This window comes from Felis catus, chromosome B4, assembly GCF_018350175.1.
Source record: "Felis catus isolate Fca126 chromosome B4, F.catus_Fca126_mat1.0, whole genome shotgun sequence".
Classification (NCBI taxonomy): Eukaryota; Metazoa; Chordata; class Mammalia; order Carnivora; family Felidae; genus Felis; species Felis catus.
This window is the reverse complement of record NC_058374.1, coordinates 100998987-101019604: the sequence shown is the minus strand read 5'-3', so window position 1 is coordinate 101019604 and position 20618 is coordinate 100998987. Positions and strand designations below refer to the sequence as shown.

Genomic DNA, 20618 nt, shown 5'->3' with positions numbered 1-20618 from the left:
TAGTAGAAAATAAAGGAACTGCACAGTCATGCTTTGAAAATTCCACTCTTCCTTCATAGAAATAATGATACAAGGGTGTTTAGGCAGATAATACTCAGACGCATTTACTCTAACCCAAAAGCCCTTGTCGTGAGTTAAAGTTTTCCTATTTTCTTATTTAACAATATACTAGCCTGAGAGCAATACAGGGATTTATAGCTTTCTTCTTTATCTTTTTATCGAAAATTGCACCCCAATTTGATAAGTAGTCATATAGATTTTTCTTCTTTGTTCCACAGCAACTGTTCTTGAATTTGTATCACATGCAAGGTTTCCCACACAATGTTGACCAAGACAGACAGTGTCCCTAACCTAATAGAGGCAGATTATAAACAAGCAAGCCATTAAGTGGGTAAGAAGGAAACATTGAAAGGATTTCTAGAAAGAAAATCAACAGAACACAGTGATGGAGTGGGTGGGAAAGCACTTTCTGGAGGAAATTACATTAATACCCTATGTCTGAATGATGAGAAGTCATTCACGCAAAAAATAGAGCAATGAGTACTTTAGGCAGAAAGAGCTGTCAATGCCAAGGCCTGAAAGTGAGAAAATCCTTGATTGTTCAAAGAACTTACTGACAGATCACCAACACACCTTGGACAGAATGAGGGAGAGAAAAGGTGGCAGAGGATGACTTTGGGGGAAAAATGGAAATATTATGCAGCGCCCTATGGGCCATGTTAAGGAGTTCAGACTGTACTCAAAATGCAGCAGAAGGTCACTGGAGGGTATTAAGAAGGTAAGTGATAAATCTAGATGTGCTAAAAAGAAAATTATGGCTATACCCATGGATATTCTTAGTATCGTATATTTAGCTGGAACACGAATTTAGCACCTGATAAGGATATGAAAGACATTTCTAAAATGGTAAGTATTACAGAAATGTAAAGGCACATTTTTATTTAACGTTATTTTGTACTCTTCCCCCAAAGCAATGTGGGAATCACTGCATCGGTTCATGATTCTATGAAAATATTTTACAAAGCAAAGCAGATTAAGACATTATGTTGTTTTTCAAGTTTAACCCTAAATCCTTTCCCAGTGTTAATTAGAGAATAACAAGCACATACAAGGTGTTGTTTATCTGTTATTTGCAAGCATTACAATTTGCCAAGACCAGCAACTGTTAAAAGATACAAGCCCTTCTTACCGAGACAGCATGAAGTAAAACTACTACATTGCACCTAACAATATTGTTTAATCAAGCAGCCAGTAAGAGTTTCAGAGGAAACACCTAATTTTAATAAAAACTATAAAGTATAAAGTTAACTATCAGCAGCAAAAAGTGGAAAGTATTCAGGTGAATTCATGTAGTTTCAGTCACATTCTTGCCTCAGAACTAAACGTGCCCATTTGGATTAATACCTTAGAGCCATTAGCATGTGTGAAAACAACAACATTAGGAAAATGTCATAACTGTAGCATTGTTGAAAGATATTTATCAAAGTAGAAAGTCAGAAGGGCCGTTTGTATAAAACACTATTCTCATCTTCATTTTGCATCAGATAAATCAAACACACTATAAATTAGATCCAAAGATGGGCAGATAACCTTTTTTTTTAATATTCTCTCAAAAATGATGTAGATATGGCTTACAATGGCTAGCAGGCGTATGTCTGGGACAGACCCCACTTCCCATTCATTTCCACCCTGGTAAGCAGATTCTGAATGTGAATGTGGTCCAACAGAACATCCTGCCTCACTACAGGAGAGCTCGGTGGCTTACATACCTGCGTGTACTCACATGTGTCATTGGCACAGCCAGGGGACCAGGTAGCCAAGCTTTGTGGGTTAGCTGGTGGCTGATGGGCTGGCAAAACTGAGAAGCTGAGAGGGAGTGTGGCCCCACCTGTGTAGACTGGCAATAATTTTTCTCCATGTAGCCTATCAAATTTAAATATGACCTGTGTCCCTTACAACATATTTTCCTAACAATTAAATGAAGCTTCCTAATGTGACTTAATGAAATCAGTCACCTTTAATAAGATAGATGGAGAACCTTGAGTGCAACTTCCCAAACGTGACAAGTCTAATGTGACTAAACCAGGTTAACTGCAGTTCCCAAATCTGGACCCTCATTTTTCACATCTTTTCAAAGTCATTTGGGAGTAGCTCTCGAAAAACATCTGTTTAAAGAAAGTGTATCATACACCCACCTAGAATAAAATTTAACATGAAAACAAAAAGTCTTCATAGATGTATATTTTTCAAACAGATTTTTAGCAACGTATCAATAAGTTACATGTTTTTGAAGCACTTGGGTGGTTCAGTCAGTTAAGCGTCCGACTTCAGCTCAGGGCATGATCTCACAGTTCATGAGTTCAAATCCCACATTAGGCTCTCTGCTGTCAGCACAGAGCCTGATTCTGATCCTCTGCCCCACCTCTCTCTCTGCCTCTCCCCGGCTTGTGCTGGCGCGCTCGCGCGCGCGCTCTCTCTCTCTCTCTCTCTCTCTCTCTCTCTCTGTCTCTCTCTCAAAAATAAACATTTTAAAAATCTTTAAAAAATAAAATAAAAAATAAATCACTGAGCAAAATAAAAAGATGCAACCGGTGGGTTCTCTCATCTGAGACAAGTTCATTGCTAAAATGGACATAAAATTACTGGACCTACAATTCCACTGAGTTGCGAGGGTGGACAGAAACACAAGTAAAAGCTCTTTACAAACTACAGATTGCTTGCTATTCAGATATTAGTTAGGAGCCTAACCCACTTTTTTATGCAAAGAGGAAGTGATAGATACAAATGGATACATCCATTCATTAGTAATGCAGTTAACCAAGTAAATTGTATTACTGTTGCCTACCACAGAGAACTAGTAGGCACTCCATAAATACACAAATACACACTGAAGATCGCAAAACATCTCTTAAATCTGTGGTTGATTCTTTGATAATTTCCATCATCAAACAAAATATTATGCTACAGTGCAATATATAGTAAAACAAAGAGCAACGTTACTAACCTGAATCCACTAACCTCCATCTCTGTCTCTGAAACAATGACTTCTCAAAACCTGATGAGTTATCAAAACCTGGAAGATAGCAAGCAATATGTAGAACCTTCTACCTACACTATAGAAGTATATCCATTGGGGGGGGGGGGGGCGCCTGGGTGGCTCAGTCAGTTAAGCGTCTGACTTTGGCTCAGGTCATGATCTCACGGTTCGTGAGTTCGAGCCCCGCGTCGGGCTCTTGCTGACAGCTCAGAGCCTGGAGCCTGTTTCAGATTCTGTGTCTCCCTCTCTCTCTCTGACCCTCCCCCATTCATGCTCTGTCTCTCTCTGTCTCAAAAGTAAATAAACGTTAAAAAAATAATAAAAAAAAAAGAAGTATATCCATTAGGCACTAAGGAACCACTTTACCATTATGCAAAAATGCTCATAAGAAATTGTTTCTAAACAAGCAATGTAACATTGAACATTTTTAATGGATCTTTAACAAGTACATGCTCTGCTGTAATATGTGTCAAGAAACATTTATAAAGAATAATTTATTCCAGGGGCTCCTGCGTGGCTCAGTCAATTAAGGATCCGACTTCGGCTCAGGTCATGATCTCACAGTTCATAGGTTCCAGCCCTGCATCGGGCTCTGTGCTGACAGCTCAGAGCCTGGAGCCTGCTTTGGATTCTGTGTCTCCTCTCTCTCTCTCTCTCTCTCTCTCTCTCTCTCTCTCTCTCTCTCTGCCCCTCCCCTGTTCGTGCTCTCTCTCAAAAATAAATAAACATTAAAAAAAAAGAATTAAAAAAAGCATTTATTCCATGAAATACGAAAAATTGGTCATAAAGAATGATTCTAAAAATGAGAAAAAGGTATTTATTTTTACTGTATTAATGCTTGGAATGGACATCTCCAGATTCAAATTAAAGCACAATAACTGTGCGTGTCTATGAAACATACAAATGATTGAATATACCGAACTTAGTTTTAAGTCAAGGAAAATCAATACATATTGGGATGGATCCTCTAAATGAGTTTTAAGTTAGTTGTTGAAAATTGTGAGTGCATTTCCTATATATATCATGTAAGAAACACTGCTTAGGACCCAGGCCAATTGGAAAAACTACCTAGTGCAGCTGAAAAACTAATAAAATAGAAGTTCTTAGTCTGCCTCTAAAAACCTCTAAGCTCCCTTGATCCCCAAGTTACACAGAGGAGGATAATCAAGCTCAAGGAAGTAAAGCACAGAAGCTATACATATGCTACTAGAATGTTAATACCTTGATGGCAAACATCACTTATTAATATATTTGCCCATGTTGTCTTATATGTATCTTCAAACATACAGAAAAGTTTAAACAATTTTACAGTAAACACCTTTATACATACCACTAGTTGGTACGTATGGTTAACATTTTACCATGTTTGCTTCATCACATATCTTCATTATATACATTTTTACGGGGCGCCTGGGTGGCTCAGTCGGTTAAGCAGCCGACTTCGGCTCAGGTCATGATCTCGTGGTCAGTGAGTTCAAGCCCCACGTCGGGCTCTGTGCTGACAGCTCAGAGCCTGGAGCCTGTTTCAGATTCTGTGTCTCCCTCTCTCTGACCCTCCCCCGTTCATGCTCTGTCTCTGTCTGTCTCAAAAATAAATAAACGTTAAAAAAATTTATATACATTTTTACACTCTCAAGCTCACATTGGTAATGAAAGAAAGAAAGCCTGCATCAACTGAGAATTTTCCTCAAGTTCAATGTTCTTTATATCCTCTTGAAAACAGAAACAAAACTCATCCTAAATATTTAGGATTTAGAAAATACTTTTTTTATTTAAAATGTACCATGAGCTAAGGATAACTGTATTTATCAATATGTCATGGCCAGAAAATATTTTGGTTTATCAAACTTGTCATCCTAAGAAAATTAAAGCCTTTGAACTCACAGACATCTTTTCTGACTGGCTCTAGGGTTGAACTCTAGTCACACGTAGTTAACCTGATATCCATACTTTCAGATAAAATTCCCTCGGTACCAACTATCTTCAGACTCTCTCCAGAAAACAGGCAAACTAAGCCTTGGACTCACATGAACTACTAACACCAAGTTTAATGTAAGTCAAGAAACAATGCTCAGACCCACCACCCACCTTAAGCTCTAGTGCATAATCCAGGATTGGTTGGTTCCACTTCGGTGTTTTTGGGAGCAGGGAGGGAGAGTTTGTTCCCACTCCCTAATAAAGAAGCCCTTCACATTTTGGGAAGCCTAATGTTATGAGTGCTTAAATTGTTAAACACAGATGGTAGAGAGAAGTCTAAAATGAGTTGCTGTGATTACAACTAACCAGGAAGTCATTCAGGACCAGCATTGCTGGACCTCATAGGAAGTCAAGTGATGAGAAGGGAGGAACACTTGTGCCCATTAACTCACATTCTGGCCTATGCACACGGAAAAATAAACCATGCCCAACTCTTTAGTTCACCCCAAAAGCTACCAATTATTGAGTGTTTTGTAGGTATAAGGCATTGCTCCAAATGCTTTATATATAATTGTTTTAAATATTCTCATTTTATAAAATAACACAAATGAGAAAACTAGGAGAGGACAGAGTTGAGTAATTTCAGTAAGTGCCAGAAATCAAATTGAGGCATCTTATTCTAGATCCTTTGCTTTTCACTGTTTACTACACTACTTTTTACTAGATCCTCCCAAAGACGTTGCTAGCCTGATGGGTGAGGTCATGAGTGAAATATTGGGCCAAGTTTTATTATTGGGCAGTGTTTCTTTCTACTAAAGGTAAGATCATGGGCATCATCACTTTTTTTCTACTGTATTGCTCATCTGTGATAAACTCCCCCCACACGGTCCTCCTCTTTGGGTAGGTTCTCTGTCCATCTTCATCCACACAACTAACATAGTTAGTATTTTCAGGTCAGCTCACTGGAGCAGTGATCCAAGTTTTGAGGGTAGTAGGAAACCCACATTTGGCTTTTGGAACTGAAGTACCATAGCATCTAAGAGAAGATCTACTTTTAGGAGAGTTTGGGAGCATTTACATGCATGCTCTTTTCATAAAGCTAGTTCTTTGTTCCCATTTAGACATTGTTTTGTGTATATTTAGTTTCCCCAGCAAGGAACCCTAAAGGAAAAGAGGAGTGAATAGGAAGATTTCATATAAAAACCCATGCCAAACAATAGATTCAGTAAATGTCTCATAATTGTGTTTTGGTTTTTAGTGAATAGGTTGAAGAAGGCAAGAGATGGGGAAAGGAGCTCACAGCTCCTTCAACAACTTCTTAGGACAATTTGTGCTGCAGAGGCTGTTGATAATGGGGTGGCAGTGGGAGGTGGCAGCAGCTGTCCTGTGAGTGGGTCATCTCTTAATTGAGTGTTTATAAGTCAGGGCTAGCCATATTGTACAAGTGAGGGCCAGCATACCACCATTATCTGGGTGTGCACTTAGGATATCCAAAAATAAAATAGGAATAAATAAATGAGATAGAAGAATTCCTGAAAAATTTAAATTCCAAATAACTGTGTTAACTTAGAGTCCAACACTAGCTGATGGAAACAAATACACTGTATTGGTTCCAGAACCCCAGATACAGAATGTCTTAGTTTAGGCTTCTGCCAGAGTAGAACCTGAAAGAATGATTCAAGTGCAAGTAGTTAACTTAGCTGATGATGCCAGGAAATACTGGGAGAGAAGTTGGGAAGGGAGATAGGAACCAGAACACAGAAAATAAAGGGCATCTTACTCCAACAGTGGGTAACTAAAGCTTAATCAAATAAACCAGTGAAGAAATGGGCAGAAAACATGAATAGACACTTCTCTAAAGAAGACATCTGGATGGCCAACAGGCACATGAAAAGATGCTCAACGCCACTCCTCATCAGGGAAATACAAATCAAAACCACACTCAGATATCACCTCACACCAGAGTAGCCAAAATGAACAAATCAGGAGACTATAGATGCTGGAGAGGATGTGGAGAAATGGGAACCCTCTTGCACTGTTGGTGGGAATGCAAACTGGGACAGCTGCTCTGGAAAACAGTGTGGAGGTTCCTCAAAAATTTAAAAATAGACCTACCCTATGACCCAGCAGTAGCACTGCTAGGAATTTACCCAAGGGATACAGGAGTACTGATGCATAGGGGCACTTGTACCCCAATGTTTATAGCAGCACCCTCAACAATAGCCAAATTATGGAAAGAGCCTAAATGTCCATCAACTGATGAATGGATAAAGAAATTGTGGTTTATATACACAAAGGAATACTACGTGGCAATGGGAAAGAATGAAATCTGGTCCTTTGTAGCAACGTGGATGGAGCTGGAGAGTGTGATGCTAAGTGAAATAAGCCATAGAGAGAAAGACAGATACCATATGTTTTCACCCTTATGTGGATCCTGAGAAACTTAACAGGAACCCATGGGGGAGGGGAAGGAAAAAAAAAAAAAGAGAGAGGTTAGAGTGGGAGAGAGCCAAAGCATAAGAGACTCTTAAATACTGAGAACAAACTGAGGGCTGATGGGGGGTGGGAGGGAGGGGAGGGTGGGTGATGGGTATTGAAGAGGGCATCTTTTGGGATGAGCACTGGGTGTTGTATGGAAACCAATTTGACAATAAATTTCATATATTAAAAAAAAAAGAAATAAAAATGAGATACCAAAAAAAAAGAAAAGAAAAAAGAAATCTTGCTATTTGCAACTATATGGATGGAACTAGAGGGTATTATGCTAAGCGAAATTAGTCAGAGAAAGACAAATATCATGTGACTTCACTCATATGAGGACTTCAAGATACAAAACAGATGAACATAAGGGAAGCAAAAAGAACATAAAACCAGGGAGGGGGACAAAACAGAAAAGACTCATAAATCTGGAGAACAGAGGGTTACGGGAGGGGAGAGGGGATGGGCTAAATGGGTAAGGGGCACTAAGGAATTTACTCTTTAAATTATTGTTTCACTATATGCTCACTAACTGGGATGTAAATTAAAAATAAATAAATACAATATATTAAAAAAAAAAAGCTTAGTCCCACTGAGAAGCTCTCAGGCATGATCTCTAGGGCAGTGCTTCTCCAATACTGCTGTGCATTAATGAACCACCTGGATATCTTGTTCAAATGCACATTCTGATTCAGTAGTTCTGGTGTGGGGCCTGAGACTCTGCATTTCTTATACGTTTCTGATTAGAATACTGTTACTGTTCCTCAGAACATACTTCGAAGACTTGATGATTTTTTGCTTATTTCTCATAAAAATTGCCCAACTTTGCACATAAAACTGACAGAATTTCTTATGTCCGGTGCTTTTAGAACATATCATTAAATCTGCTTTGCTTCATGTAACTCTTGTCCCAGGCATTTGTGTATTCACTGAATATCATGTCTGGGAGACATCTGGTCAGTCCCCATGTAGGAAAAAAACAAAAAATGCTGCCACCCTGTCCTCGTGTGATTAAATCAGATGGCTCTGCTCACCAGCAAGTAGCCTGCTGTACAAGACACAAACCAGACAAGTCATTGCACTCCCCGTATCATCCCACTCCCAGCTCATGGCATCCCACTCTGACTCTTCTCTGCTTACACGTGTTCTTGCTTCCCACTCCATTCTGGTGCCAACGTGTACTCTGATTTCATGATTAATCTCAAATCTTTGACCCGTGGAAATGAGCAAGCCCCCCCCCACCGCCCCCGATTTTGATGTTCAGCACTTTTTAATGGTATTTTTATGTGCATTTATAGGTTTTTTGTCCATGTGGCTACCTCAGGGTAAGCTTTGTAGAATTCTCAGTCTACCCTTTTATAATTACCTGGAACCTCCAAGGAGGCAAGTGGACACAGGTGAACTATTGGTTTAGAATGACTGTGCTATGAGGTGCTTGGGGGGCTCAGTCTGTTAAGAGTCAGACTTCAACTCAGGACATGATCTCACACTTCATGAGTTCGAGCCCCGTGTCGGGCTCTGTGCTGACAGCTCAGAGCCTGGGGCCTGCTTCAGATTCTGTGCCTCCCCCTCTCTCTGCCCCTCCCCCACTCACATTCTGTCTCTGTCTCTCAAAAATGAACAAACGTAGGGCGCCTGAGTGGCTCAGTCGGTTAAGTGTCTGACTTCAGCTCAGGTCATGATCTCACGGTCCGTGAGTTCGAGCCCCACGTCAGTCTCTGTGCTGACAGCACAGAGCCTGGAGCCTGTTTCAGATTCTGTGTCTCCCTCTCTCTGACCCTCCCCTGTTCATGCTCTGTCTCTCCCTGTCTCAAAAATAAATAAAAAAAGTTAAAAAAAATTTTTAAATAAACATTAAAAAAATTTAAAAATCAACAAACATTAAAAACTTTTAAAAAATAAAATTAAATTAAAAAATAAATGACTGCTATGTTCAAAAGTATTTATTCATATGGTCAAATGGAGGAAAGTCTCAATCCTTTTAGGAACATAATTTTAAAGAGAAACTGACAATGATATGATTGGCCATTCAAAACAGGCCACACAATATTATAATATCTGCTTTAAAAAGTTGTATCACACACTAGATATAAACACATAAAAATATAATAATATATGTATTGAAAGGTAAGAGCAAGTCAGTCTATTGATGTGTTCCAAGTTTTTTGTATTGCATGTGGTCACATTTTTCCAATATATTTTAGATGAAAAAATTAGTTTCAGTCATTCCTTTATGGAATGATAGAAGCCAGAATTCACATGTTAATACCAAAACAGAAAAAAGTATTTAAGAATAAACAGGAATTAAAACTTACTAAACTTTATATCTTAGTAATCATTATCATTGAGAACATAATTAATGACAAGTAATAACCAAACAACAACTAACATGTAATTTTGCCTTCAAAATGCTCAAAATGTGTATCACATCACTCAAGTATCATCCATCCATCTTGGGCCTGTTGTATCTGTTTATTCTTATGAAGATTATGCAGTCATTACACCTGTTGACATCTAAAATTCACCAATCAGGAAACAGAACATGGTCTAGTTTAGAACCAAGGAGTAGAACCATTAAGCATGGTATACAACATTCACTTTTATCTATTACCAATTCTTCCTGTTAGGACAAATACTGTTTACACTGAGAACATATGTGGTCAGGACCAAAAAGGCAAGTGGCCATATAAACTTTCAGAAGAGGTCTATTTGAGGACCACCTATGATATGATAGAAGAAGCTTTAAAAGAAGTTTTATCCAAGTTCACATCTGAGAGAGAAATTTCTAGAATCACTGCTCAGCAGACAAAGAGCCCACCTTATCTAATTCATTCTTAGAGAACTCCAGGTAAAGTGGCTGGGAGACAGCTGTTTGCAGCAGCTTTTTTAAGACACACAACAGGGGCAGAAATTAGGGGCAGTATCACAGAATGCCACAATTCCAGTACTAGTTTCTTTGTGAAGGTGGCCTTCATATTTGTGTCTCCACATGGATTCCAGATTTATATAATATCATTGCCGAATACCTGCTCAATGAATTTCAAAAATTAAAAATTTGGCTAATCAGCAACCAGATGACTCATCAATTTTGTTGAAACCCACAGATAATTGATTCATATTAGCAGTCATGCTTCACATTGAATGATTAATAAATGATGTGACTTTGTTTCAGAAACCTCGTGCTCCCTTACGGACCTTTTAACATATCTCAGACTCGGGGTGCCTGGGTGTCGCAGTCGGTTAAGCGTCCGACTTCAGCCAGGTCAGGATCTCGCGGTCCGTGAGTTCGAGCCCCGCGTCGGGCTCTGGGCTGATGGCTCAGAGCCTGGAGCCTGTTTCCGATTCTGTGTCTCCCTCTCTCTCTGCCCCTCCCCTGTTCACGCTCTGTCTCTCTCTGTCCCAAAAATAAATAAATGTTGAAAAAAAATTAAAAAAAAAACATATCTCAGACATACTAACAAAAAAGAAGTCAGGCAGATTTATGAAAACAAAGCACCATGTAATGAGTCCATCCTTCAAGAAGATCGAAGAATGAATGAAAAGCCTAGATCTATTCTAAGCCTTCTCTAGTGACTTATCTTCATATTTTCTCTTAAGAACACAGATTTTTAATCAGCTTCCAACATCAACAATTTCAAGTAGTTCTCAACACCTGTGAGGATAATCCCAATCAGCACACTAAAAGAAAAATAGTAAATGAAAAATTAGGCTACATTTAAACTGATAAATTATTTTTGCTCTATAAAGCACTGGTAATCATTGTGAGCAAGGTTTTCAGTAAAATTATTGGAGTAGCCTAACATAGTTGTCTGCAGTTATGAACCTGGACCACACTTTTCGGTTTGATGTCAACTGAAAAACAAACAAAACTAGTCTATGGGGAGAGACACTAATGAAGCCCTCAATGGCACTTGCAGATGATGCTTTTTCTAACCCCTATCTAAACTTGATTTTAAGTCCACAACATCACTGGAGTTGCCCTTAAAATAGCAAGCTTTGTCCATATCAGCATCCCCTTTTCTATTAATTAATACAATCATTTCTCTCATTTTACATGACTTTCCACATCTCAGACTCCCATTCACTACACTCAGATTGTGTTACTTTTGAAATAATTGCCATCTCTTAAGAAGACATGATGTGTTAGAATTTATCTCGAGCTTTTTGCAAGGCAGTGTGAAAATAATGCTGACTAATATGTAAAAGATATGATTTTAGGCAGTAAAATTATATGACATCAATCTTAGACATTTCCATAAACGTAAATATCTCTGCATATATTCGGTAATACTCTTCATCCCTTTCTGTTTCAGAGAACAGAAAAACAAAGTTATTCCAACAGGTCACTAAATATTTATTGCATTTCATTGCCATAATTTCAAAATGTGTGTCCCTGCTACCCTTTTCAGCACAACCTAGCAAACTGTTGACTATGACAAATGCTTTGTTTTAATACACAAAATATTCATGGACCAATAAAGCAGTGTCCCAGGGCTGTCTGAACTGCAAACTGCTGCAGTTGAGTGACAGTAAAACCTACTGAGCTCTGCTTTTCAGTTCAAGTTCACAATTAATTAAATAGAAGTGACATTTGTACCTATTGGGCTTTCAATGTTCCAGGGGCTTCTGCAGAAAGAATCCCACAAAGCAATAAAATTAGTGGAAAGCAATATCCCGAACTCACTGGCACAAGGAGCAAACATGGGTCAAAAGGTCAAGTTTTCAAAAATAAAACACCTCATTACGGGCATTCAGGAGCTTTGAGATGCCAGGATCATTTTCCCATCTGGGACATTCCAGAAAGAGAATGCCAAGTGCAGGATAATGGGCCAACGCTAACTGACCATTCTACTGATAAAAATCACAGGAATCAAAAAGAGAATTGAATTCCACCTACCCCTACACTAATCCAGGTTGAGTTGAGATTCTTAGAAGTATTCTCAGCTCCTATAAGATCCACATCTCTGGTTTATCCATAATGAAGAGTTCTTCAGATAGGACTTGTAGATATGATACCTTTTAACTTTATCTGTTTTCCAGATTTAGTCAGGTGATGGGGCATTATTTTAAAGAAGCCTAAGGAGTCACACACATTTTGAAAGCTTTAATTTTGAATAATGGTATATACATTATTTTATTTTATTTATATTTTTGTATATTGTATATACATATATATTGTATATATATTTTTGAGGAACTTGTCTTTAATTTTACAGGACCAAATTTCTTAAGGAGAGACAGAAAAGGTAAAACCACCTTTCATCTTTATAGAAAGACACTTTCTTCATGAACTGGAAAGGACCAAGCATGCTCCTGGTATAGTAAGCACTCCATAAATTACCTCTTCCCTGACATTCCCTACTCACCAGAATCGCACACATACAAACTCATGTGCCCAGTATCCTAACGGTTTCTATTTGGAAGTAGAGCACACTAAGTACAAATTCATACATTTTAAATCAAGAACAAAAGCTAGTGGGGTGCCTGGGTAGCTCAGTGGGTTAAGTGGCTGACTCTTGATTTCGGCTCAGTTCAGGATCTCGCAGTTCATGACATCGAGTCCCACATTGGGTTCTGCACTCACAGCATGGAGCCTGCTTGGGATTCTCTCTCCCCCTTTCTGTCCTCCCCCAAAATAAATAAAGAAAAAAAAGAACAAAAATCTAACGAGTTATTTGCAGACTGAACAAAAAAATCAGCGGGGCAGTGTTCAAAATAGGAGCCTATATTGAAGTCAGTTCCATGCGTCTTGCTTTAAATATCTACCGCAGGCCACAAACACTGTGAGAAGAACACATTTTTTCAGTAGTATCAAAAAGATGCTTCACCTCTGGATTAAGTCACGAGTTGGAATAAATGTATTTTATTTCACTGTTGTGAAACGCTGTGCCTGTTAAATTAATTCATCACAAAGGACTACAAACACTCGAAGTAATTGCATGAATGATTTTATAATCTCTGTTGGCAATTGTGTGGTGGCAGGGCTGTGCCCAGAGTTTAGTCTACAAAGATTTATGATGTTACGTTTCATTTTTCTCCTCAATGCAAACTCAAAAAACTGTCATTGAGACTAGGGGTTCCTGCTGACACTTCAATCTGAATCTTAAGTCCTTATCAATTAATCGATCAACATCTGAATTTCTAGCTGACTCAATGTGAATGCTCACACAAATCGGACACCCAGGAAATCATTAGTATCCCATTTTCTGTCTTGATAATGCTCACTGAAAATGTTCATGCCTCCTCCCATCTCCCTACCGACTAGAAGGCTACAGTTGAATGGGGATTCTCTTGTCCCACACTATCACACTGGTCTTTTTAATTTTCCCACAGAGCCATGGCTCTCCATAGTTTGCCTAAACTCTATTACTATTATTTATGAGCTGAACAGTCCTTTGTGAACTGGCCTGGGAAACTAAGCCTCATTAGAGACCATTGTTTAAAGTTTCATACAAGGAATTTTCAGAATTACTTGAAGAATTCATTCCATTCTTCAGCTTGCAATCCCTTCTGTGTTTGCAGAAAGAATCTCTTATTCAGGAAAGAAAATGATAGCACCTGAAGGGGTGCTTTTCTTTCCCGCCAGAAAAGCAGGACTTCCTCCAAAAGTCAGATTTCTGTATTATTAACCGCTTACCTATTACTTGCTTCCCTCTTAACCAATCTAATACAGTAAGCAAATTACCCATCATAGTTAAGGACATTAAAAAAAATGTAGATAGAGGGGCGCCTGGGTGGCTCAGTCGACTGAGCGTCCGACTTCGGCTCAGTTCATGATCTCACAGTTCCTGAGTTCGAGCTCCGCGTTGGGCTCTGTGCCCACAGCTCAGAGCACCTGGAGCCTGCGTATGCTGTGCCTCCCTCTTTCTCTGCCCCTCTCCCGCTTGCACTCTCTGCAAACGTTGAAAACAATTTTTAGTGTTGAAAAAAAATTTTAAATAAATAAAAATTATAGATAGAGAAAATGATAAAACAGCCCCTCCGTAGTTAAGAAATTTCAGAGCGTGGTTTAGATGGAAACTAATCCTGCCATCTATTTGGAATAACACCCTTAGTATCAGCGGAAGAAAAAAATGCTGACCACTTGAAACACCAACAACATTCCTGGTAACACACTTATTTCTGCAGAAATTTATATCCACATTGAAGTCGAAATTGACTCTAGGCATCTTGGATTTTATGCTACTTAGTATTTCCAAGACTTACTTATACTGCAGGTAAACCCAATGAAAGAACCAGTTAGGTATAAATAATCCATCCATTTCTGCCCGGATTGATGCACAGCAATCACTGTAGCCCCTCTTCTAGTGGCACTCGTCAAAACGTCAGAACAAATTAACAAGCTATTGTCTACATGGCCTCTTCGAAACTTCCTACCTCCAAAACTGCAAAAGAGCTAGTTGTCTCCTGGGAGTACAAAAGGACTAGTCAACAAATTTCTAAGACAGATGTAAACACAAACTTTAATCATGCCCTTAGATCCAGGTGTAACTAAAAATATCCTTTCTATTATCTCATTATTCCTTGATTTTGTGACTTAGCCACTGGGTCCCCACACACCTCTCCTATACTAATGGAATCAATGAAAGCACCACAAAAGATAATATATTTTATTAAGAGTGGGATTTCTCTCCTGGTACCATCTTTGACCCTTCTAGTAAGTACTCTCTGGATGATTCTCACTATAGCACAGCAGTTTAGCAGGTAAGAATTTCTAAGAAGGTAGAAAAATGAGGTTTAAGTGCAAACCTCAGCATTGAATTCCAAGCTTCTCACTCAGAACCTCTCTAACCCCATTTAAAAATAAATATTAGCACAGCACTATTTTGATATTTTCCATTAGTTCCTTTGACATCACACATGAAGAGTCAAACCAAAGCTCACAGCTTCCTCATGACTCTCTTTCCAGGCCAGCTGTAAAAATGAGAAGGCTTAAGTTGATGTGCCCCAAGGACATGAAATCGGAGAATTTGAAATGCCAACTACACCTTCTATTGGCAGCAAGGCAGGTGTTCTCTTTTAGGAGCGCTCTAACTTGCTCCATTACTCTAGCAATGCCCCATGACTCATACCTAATCCTGGATCTCAGAAAACTGTTCCACGAGGTCAGGCCAGCAGGTCACTAGAACACAGTCAAGAGTGAGAGAACACCACAGAATCCTTTGCCAACCTATTGGATGGATGAATTCAGAAGATTTCAGAAACAAAACCACCAACTGGTAATGAGATCCAGACCCAAAGCTATACATGGCTATATGGAGGGATTTATTTCCATGAAACAGTATGTTATTTTATCTCCTAAACCACATTCATTTGCAATTCAGAAAATTCTCGCTAAGCATAAACAAAAAGGACCAAGCAAAAAGAAATGTATTGCATTACCTTCTTCTGATCTTCTAGCTTGTGACTCACTGGATTCTTCCCATGTCTGCTCATCTCTGAAGAGACATCCATCACAGTGGGTTCTTGCTTTTCAAAATGGAATCTCTTCAAATAGGCAGCAACCTAATCCAAGATGCAATCACCAGGAAAACACCGGCATGCCACATTTCCCATCACACACTGTCTCCGAACTTCCTCAACTCCAAGGAGTGATTAAAAAGTCCATTTATTGAATGGAAAAGATGAATTTTGCAATGTACTCCCAGGACTTTCCAAATCAGCATATCGTTTTTAAATGTTGATGTCTCAAAAAGCAAAATATTTATCCAGGAATTTTAACTCCAACTGCTATCTTTTTCTTTCTTCACAGTTTTCCATTTTAATAAATAATTACACAGTTCCCCTTTACCTGTGATTAAAAAAAAAAGTACACAGTTAATTCTCACCCCCATCATTTACAGTATAATTAATGAAAAATTACCTAAAATGTGCAATTTAGAAAAACAATGTAGGCATGGATTATATTTCACATAAAAGCAATAGCTGGTGAAAGGCATTATTCTTTACCCCTCTGGCCTTTAAAATACCAATTACAACGTGACTCAAAGCAGAATATTAAAACTAGGGATTCACAGCACATCAAAGCTAAAAGTCAATAGGGAATACATATACACTCATCAAACATGCGTATATGCTCCATGGATCCACTCATTAATTTCAGTATTCACAGAACTAAAGAATTTAAAACAAGCCCAATATACTTAGACATGATGTTAGACTGACAGTTCTCATAAATAACTTAAATTTCAAAATGAATTTATAAAGTTGTTATTATTACTCTATTTTAAGATGAGGAGACTGAGATGTTAAGCAAATTTTTTAAGTCTAGTAAGTAGTAACAGGACTAGAATTAGAATTCAGGTAACTTTGAACCCAAACCCACTCTTTTTTTAAATTTTTTAAGTTTTTGATTTTAGAGAGCAAGAGAGAGCATGTGAGTGGGGGCAGAGGAAGACAGAGAGAGAGAGAGAGAGACAGAGACAGAGACAGAGACAGAGACAGAATCTTAAGCAGGCTCCACACTCAGCAGGGAGTTCAACTTGGGGCTCAATCCCACGACCCTGGGATCATGACCTGGGCTGAAATCAAGATTCAGACACTCAACTGACTGAGCCAGCCAGATGTCCCACAAAACCCATTCTTTGTCCTAGACATAGATGTCTCAATTCATATTATATATTTTGTCCACAAGCATACCATAAATTAGTTTGTCAGGTGCCTTGCTGAATTATGAATGCACAATTTTCTCCTTTAAAAAGTCATATAAGCCAGTGGTTTCCAAACCCTGCTAGAAAATGAAATAATCTGGAAATAATCTTAATTACACAGATTCATTGGGTCCACCCAACATGACTAATGTAAAAGCTATAAAGGAGTGCTTGGAAATGTACATTTTTTTATTCATTTCCTTGAAACACTCCTGATGTAGGAAACCACTGAGGAATTGAGACCTCCCACTACTGCAGGGCTTCCCAAACTTGTCTCCATTTTGGAGTCATAGGGAAGCTTCAAAAATTACTGATTCTTATGTCCCATCCCCAAAGTCTCTTATTTAGTCTGTATATGGCCTGAGTCTTCAAACCACTGCCCTAATGTATAAAATCCCTTAACATAATTGACCAACCACTGCCCAAGTACATTACACAAGAGAAAACAGTTATCTTGGGAGGCAGTTCCTTCCATATGGAAGCAGTCTTTAAATTTCTGGCCTTGAAATAAGTCTTCCTAATTTGTAGATCAATTCTGCATTCCTAAATACTTCTGTATATTTGTGGTTATTTATATCCTTGTAGTCATCAATGTACACAAAACATTTTTAATTTCCCCTTGTATCTGACAAGACTTCAAGTAGCACCTTAGCCAGGTTAACCATCCCTACACCTTCACCAATTCCCCATCACCCTGGTTATTTACTTAAGAGGTTCACTTTTTACATGACTCATTAACTACACTATCAAGAGCTGGAGCACCAGGGTTCGGCATGATGTATTCCTTTGAAGAACCTCACTGCCAGGTCCCACAAAACATGCCAGGCCAACCATAAAATAAATGATAAACTAAATAGATACTGTCTGAAAAAGCAGCTCCTGACTGCCTTTTGTACCTTTCCATACAGCTTCCTGTCTAGCCATTATTTCCCCAAGTCTTGTTCCTTCCTCAAGTCCTCTGATGTGCTGCAGAGGTACACCTAGTTTATGTACTAATGGGAATGTTACCAGCAAAGAAAACAGCATGGGCCAAGGCTGGGACATGAGAGAACACATGGCCCATATGAGCTCAGAGTAATTTGATGAGGAGTCACTGAAATTTCTTAAGAAGAAATGAAGCATAATAGAATTTGTGGTTTTAAAAGTTCATCTTACCTGCAATATGCAAGATAGATGGGAGGGAACAAAACCTGTGACAGAAAAACCTTATAGATACTGCTTCAACAATCAAATAAAGAGACAGTGGCATCCTGAACTAGTGCAGGAGCTGATGAAATGGAAAGAATGACAAAACTAAGTAATATGATATTTTAAAGGTACAGTTGATGGAAATGGTACCTGATTAGACATGAGTGTGGGTGTGTGATGTAAGGATGCATTATTCCTATTAGCACAGGAAGGATAATATCATTATCTAAAACAGCAAATCCCCCAAGAGAAGCACTTTGGATGGAAGAAGATAAAATGACTTGTAAAGCACACAAAAGATGCTTGCTAAAATCCAGAAAATTACAAGCCAATCTCACCGATGGACACAGAAACAAAATTCCTAAAGGAACATGAACTGAATCCAAAAATGTACAAGATAGATCATACACCAATTCCAAGTTGGTCCTATGCCAGGAATAAAGATTGGTTTAAGGTTTGAAAATGAATCAGTATAATTCACATTAATGAAATAAGGAAGAAAAATTATATGCCCATCTCTATTGGTGCAGAAACATAATTTGACAAATTAAACACTGATTCATCATGCAAACACACACACACACACACACACACACACACACACACACACACACACCATACACACACACCCTTGGCAAAGGAGGACTAGAAAAGGATTTCTATAATCTTCCTTTATCTGATAAAGTGTATTCACAAAATATCTATAGTAAACATCATACTTGTAAAAAATTAAAGACTTTCCATCTGCTCAGGGACAGCACATAAATAACTACCAACGTAAATTCTCTTCAATATTGTAAATATTGTACTTAAAGTCCTACCATGCAGTGATACAAGAAAGTATGAGAGAAAGAGAAAGGGAAGGAGAGGGATACAGGCATGCAGTGAAAGCACTGGAAAGGAAGAAATACAACTTTTATTTGGAAATGTTATGATGATGTATACAGAAAATATCAAAGAATCAAGAGTTAAATTACTAGAATTAATAACTGAGTTTGCAAATTTCCTGGAAACAAAATCAATGCATAACATCTCTTTATATTCCTTTATAATGGCAACAAATATTCAAAAAGATGAAATTTTAAAAAGATACTATTTACAGTGGCATTAAAAATATCAAATATCTTGGAGTAGATCTCATAAAAGATGGTTGAAAACTTTATAATAAAGTAATAAAACATCAAAAAATCAAAATATAAATGGAGCACTATGCTATATTCATGGACTGTAAGATTTAATACTGCAGAAATGCCAATTTATGCCTAAAAAATTTGTAGACACAGTCCATTACCGAACAAAATTCCCGGTTTTGTTTTTATAACATCAGAAGATGCTTCTAAAATATATATGGGAAAGCAAAATACCAGGAAAATCCAAGACATTATGAAGAACAAGTTTCAACTATCTGCTCTGCCAAATGTTGAGAAATATAAACCAACAGTGAACACAACGGGATATAACTGATGCAAGGATAGACAAGTTAACCAATGGATTCAGAAGCTCAGAAACAAACTCTTAACACATATGGGTCACTTGATTCAGTGCAAAGGTAGGATTGCAAAGTGAAAGGAAGAAGTTTTCTCAATAGAGTTCTGGCTCAATTAGACATTCATGTGGGTACAAAGTGAAATTTGACCTCTGCTTCACATCAATAATCAATTCCAGGTGGACTGTACATATACCTGTGACGAGATAATAATGCCTCTGCAAGAATATATTAATTATCTGAAGGAAGAGAAACAAGAGGTCATAAGCACTAAACATAAAGAAAACATGGTAGCTAAGATAATATTAAAATCAAGAACTTTTATTCATCAGATTACACCAATAAGAAAATGTAAATGCAACCCAGAGTAGGAAAAGGTACTTGTTATACATATAACTACATATAAAAACATTTAAAAATTAAGAAAAGACAAAAAAAAAAAAGCAGACAAAAATATTTGAATAGGTGCTCCAAAAAGAAAAGTAACAGACATGGAGAACAGATTAGTGGTGGGGAGAAGGATGGGGAGAAGGATGTGTGACGTGAGGAAGCCCTATATTAATAGAATAATTCTACCTTGATTGTGGAGGTGGTTACATGAATCTATACATTCAATAAATTTATATACACACACAAAAAAGTGCAAAGCTGGTGAAATATGAATATGTTCTTAGAACTGTACCAGTGTCAATTTACTGGCTTTGATACGTACTATTGTTACACACAGTGTTATCAACTGGAGAAACTAGGTACAGAAATAAAACTTCCCTGTACTTTTTCCCCCCACTTCTTATGAATTTGAAATTATTTAAAAATAAAAAGTGAGAAGAAAAGAGGATGCACAAATGCCAACAAGCATGAA

At 38.0% G+C, this 20618-nt stretch overlaps 1 protein-coding gene across 1 annotated transcript in view; it reads right to left on the bottom strand.

The window, feature by feature from the left end:
- NAV3 (neuron navigator 3) overlaps window positions 1–20618 on the bottom strand; it is an 829170-nt gene that overhangs the window by 579464 nt on the left and 229088 nt on the right. The window contains exon 2 of the mRNA XM_011284133.4: window positions 15815–16223. Within this exon, the coding sequence (XP_011282435.2) occupies window positions 15815–15886 (72 nt within the window). The 5' untranslated portion in view covers window positions 15887–16223. The remainder of the gene's footprint in view (window positions 1–15814; window positions 16224–20618) is intronic.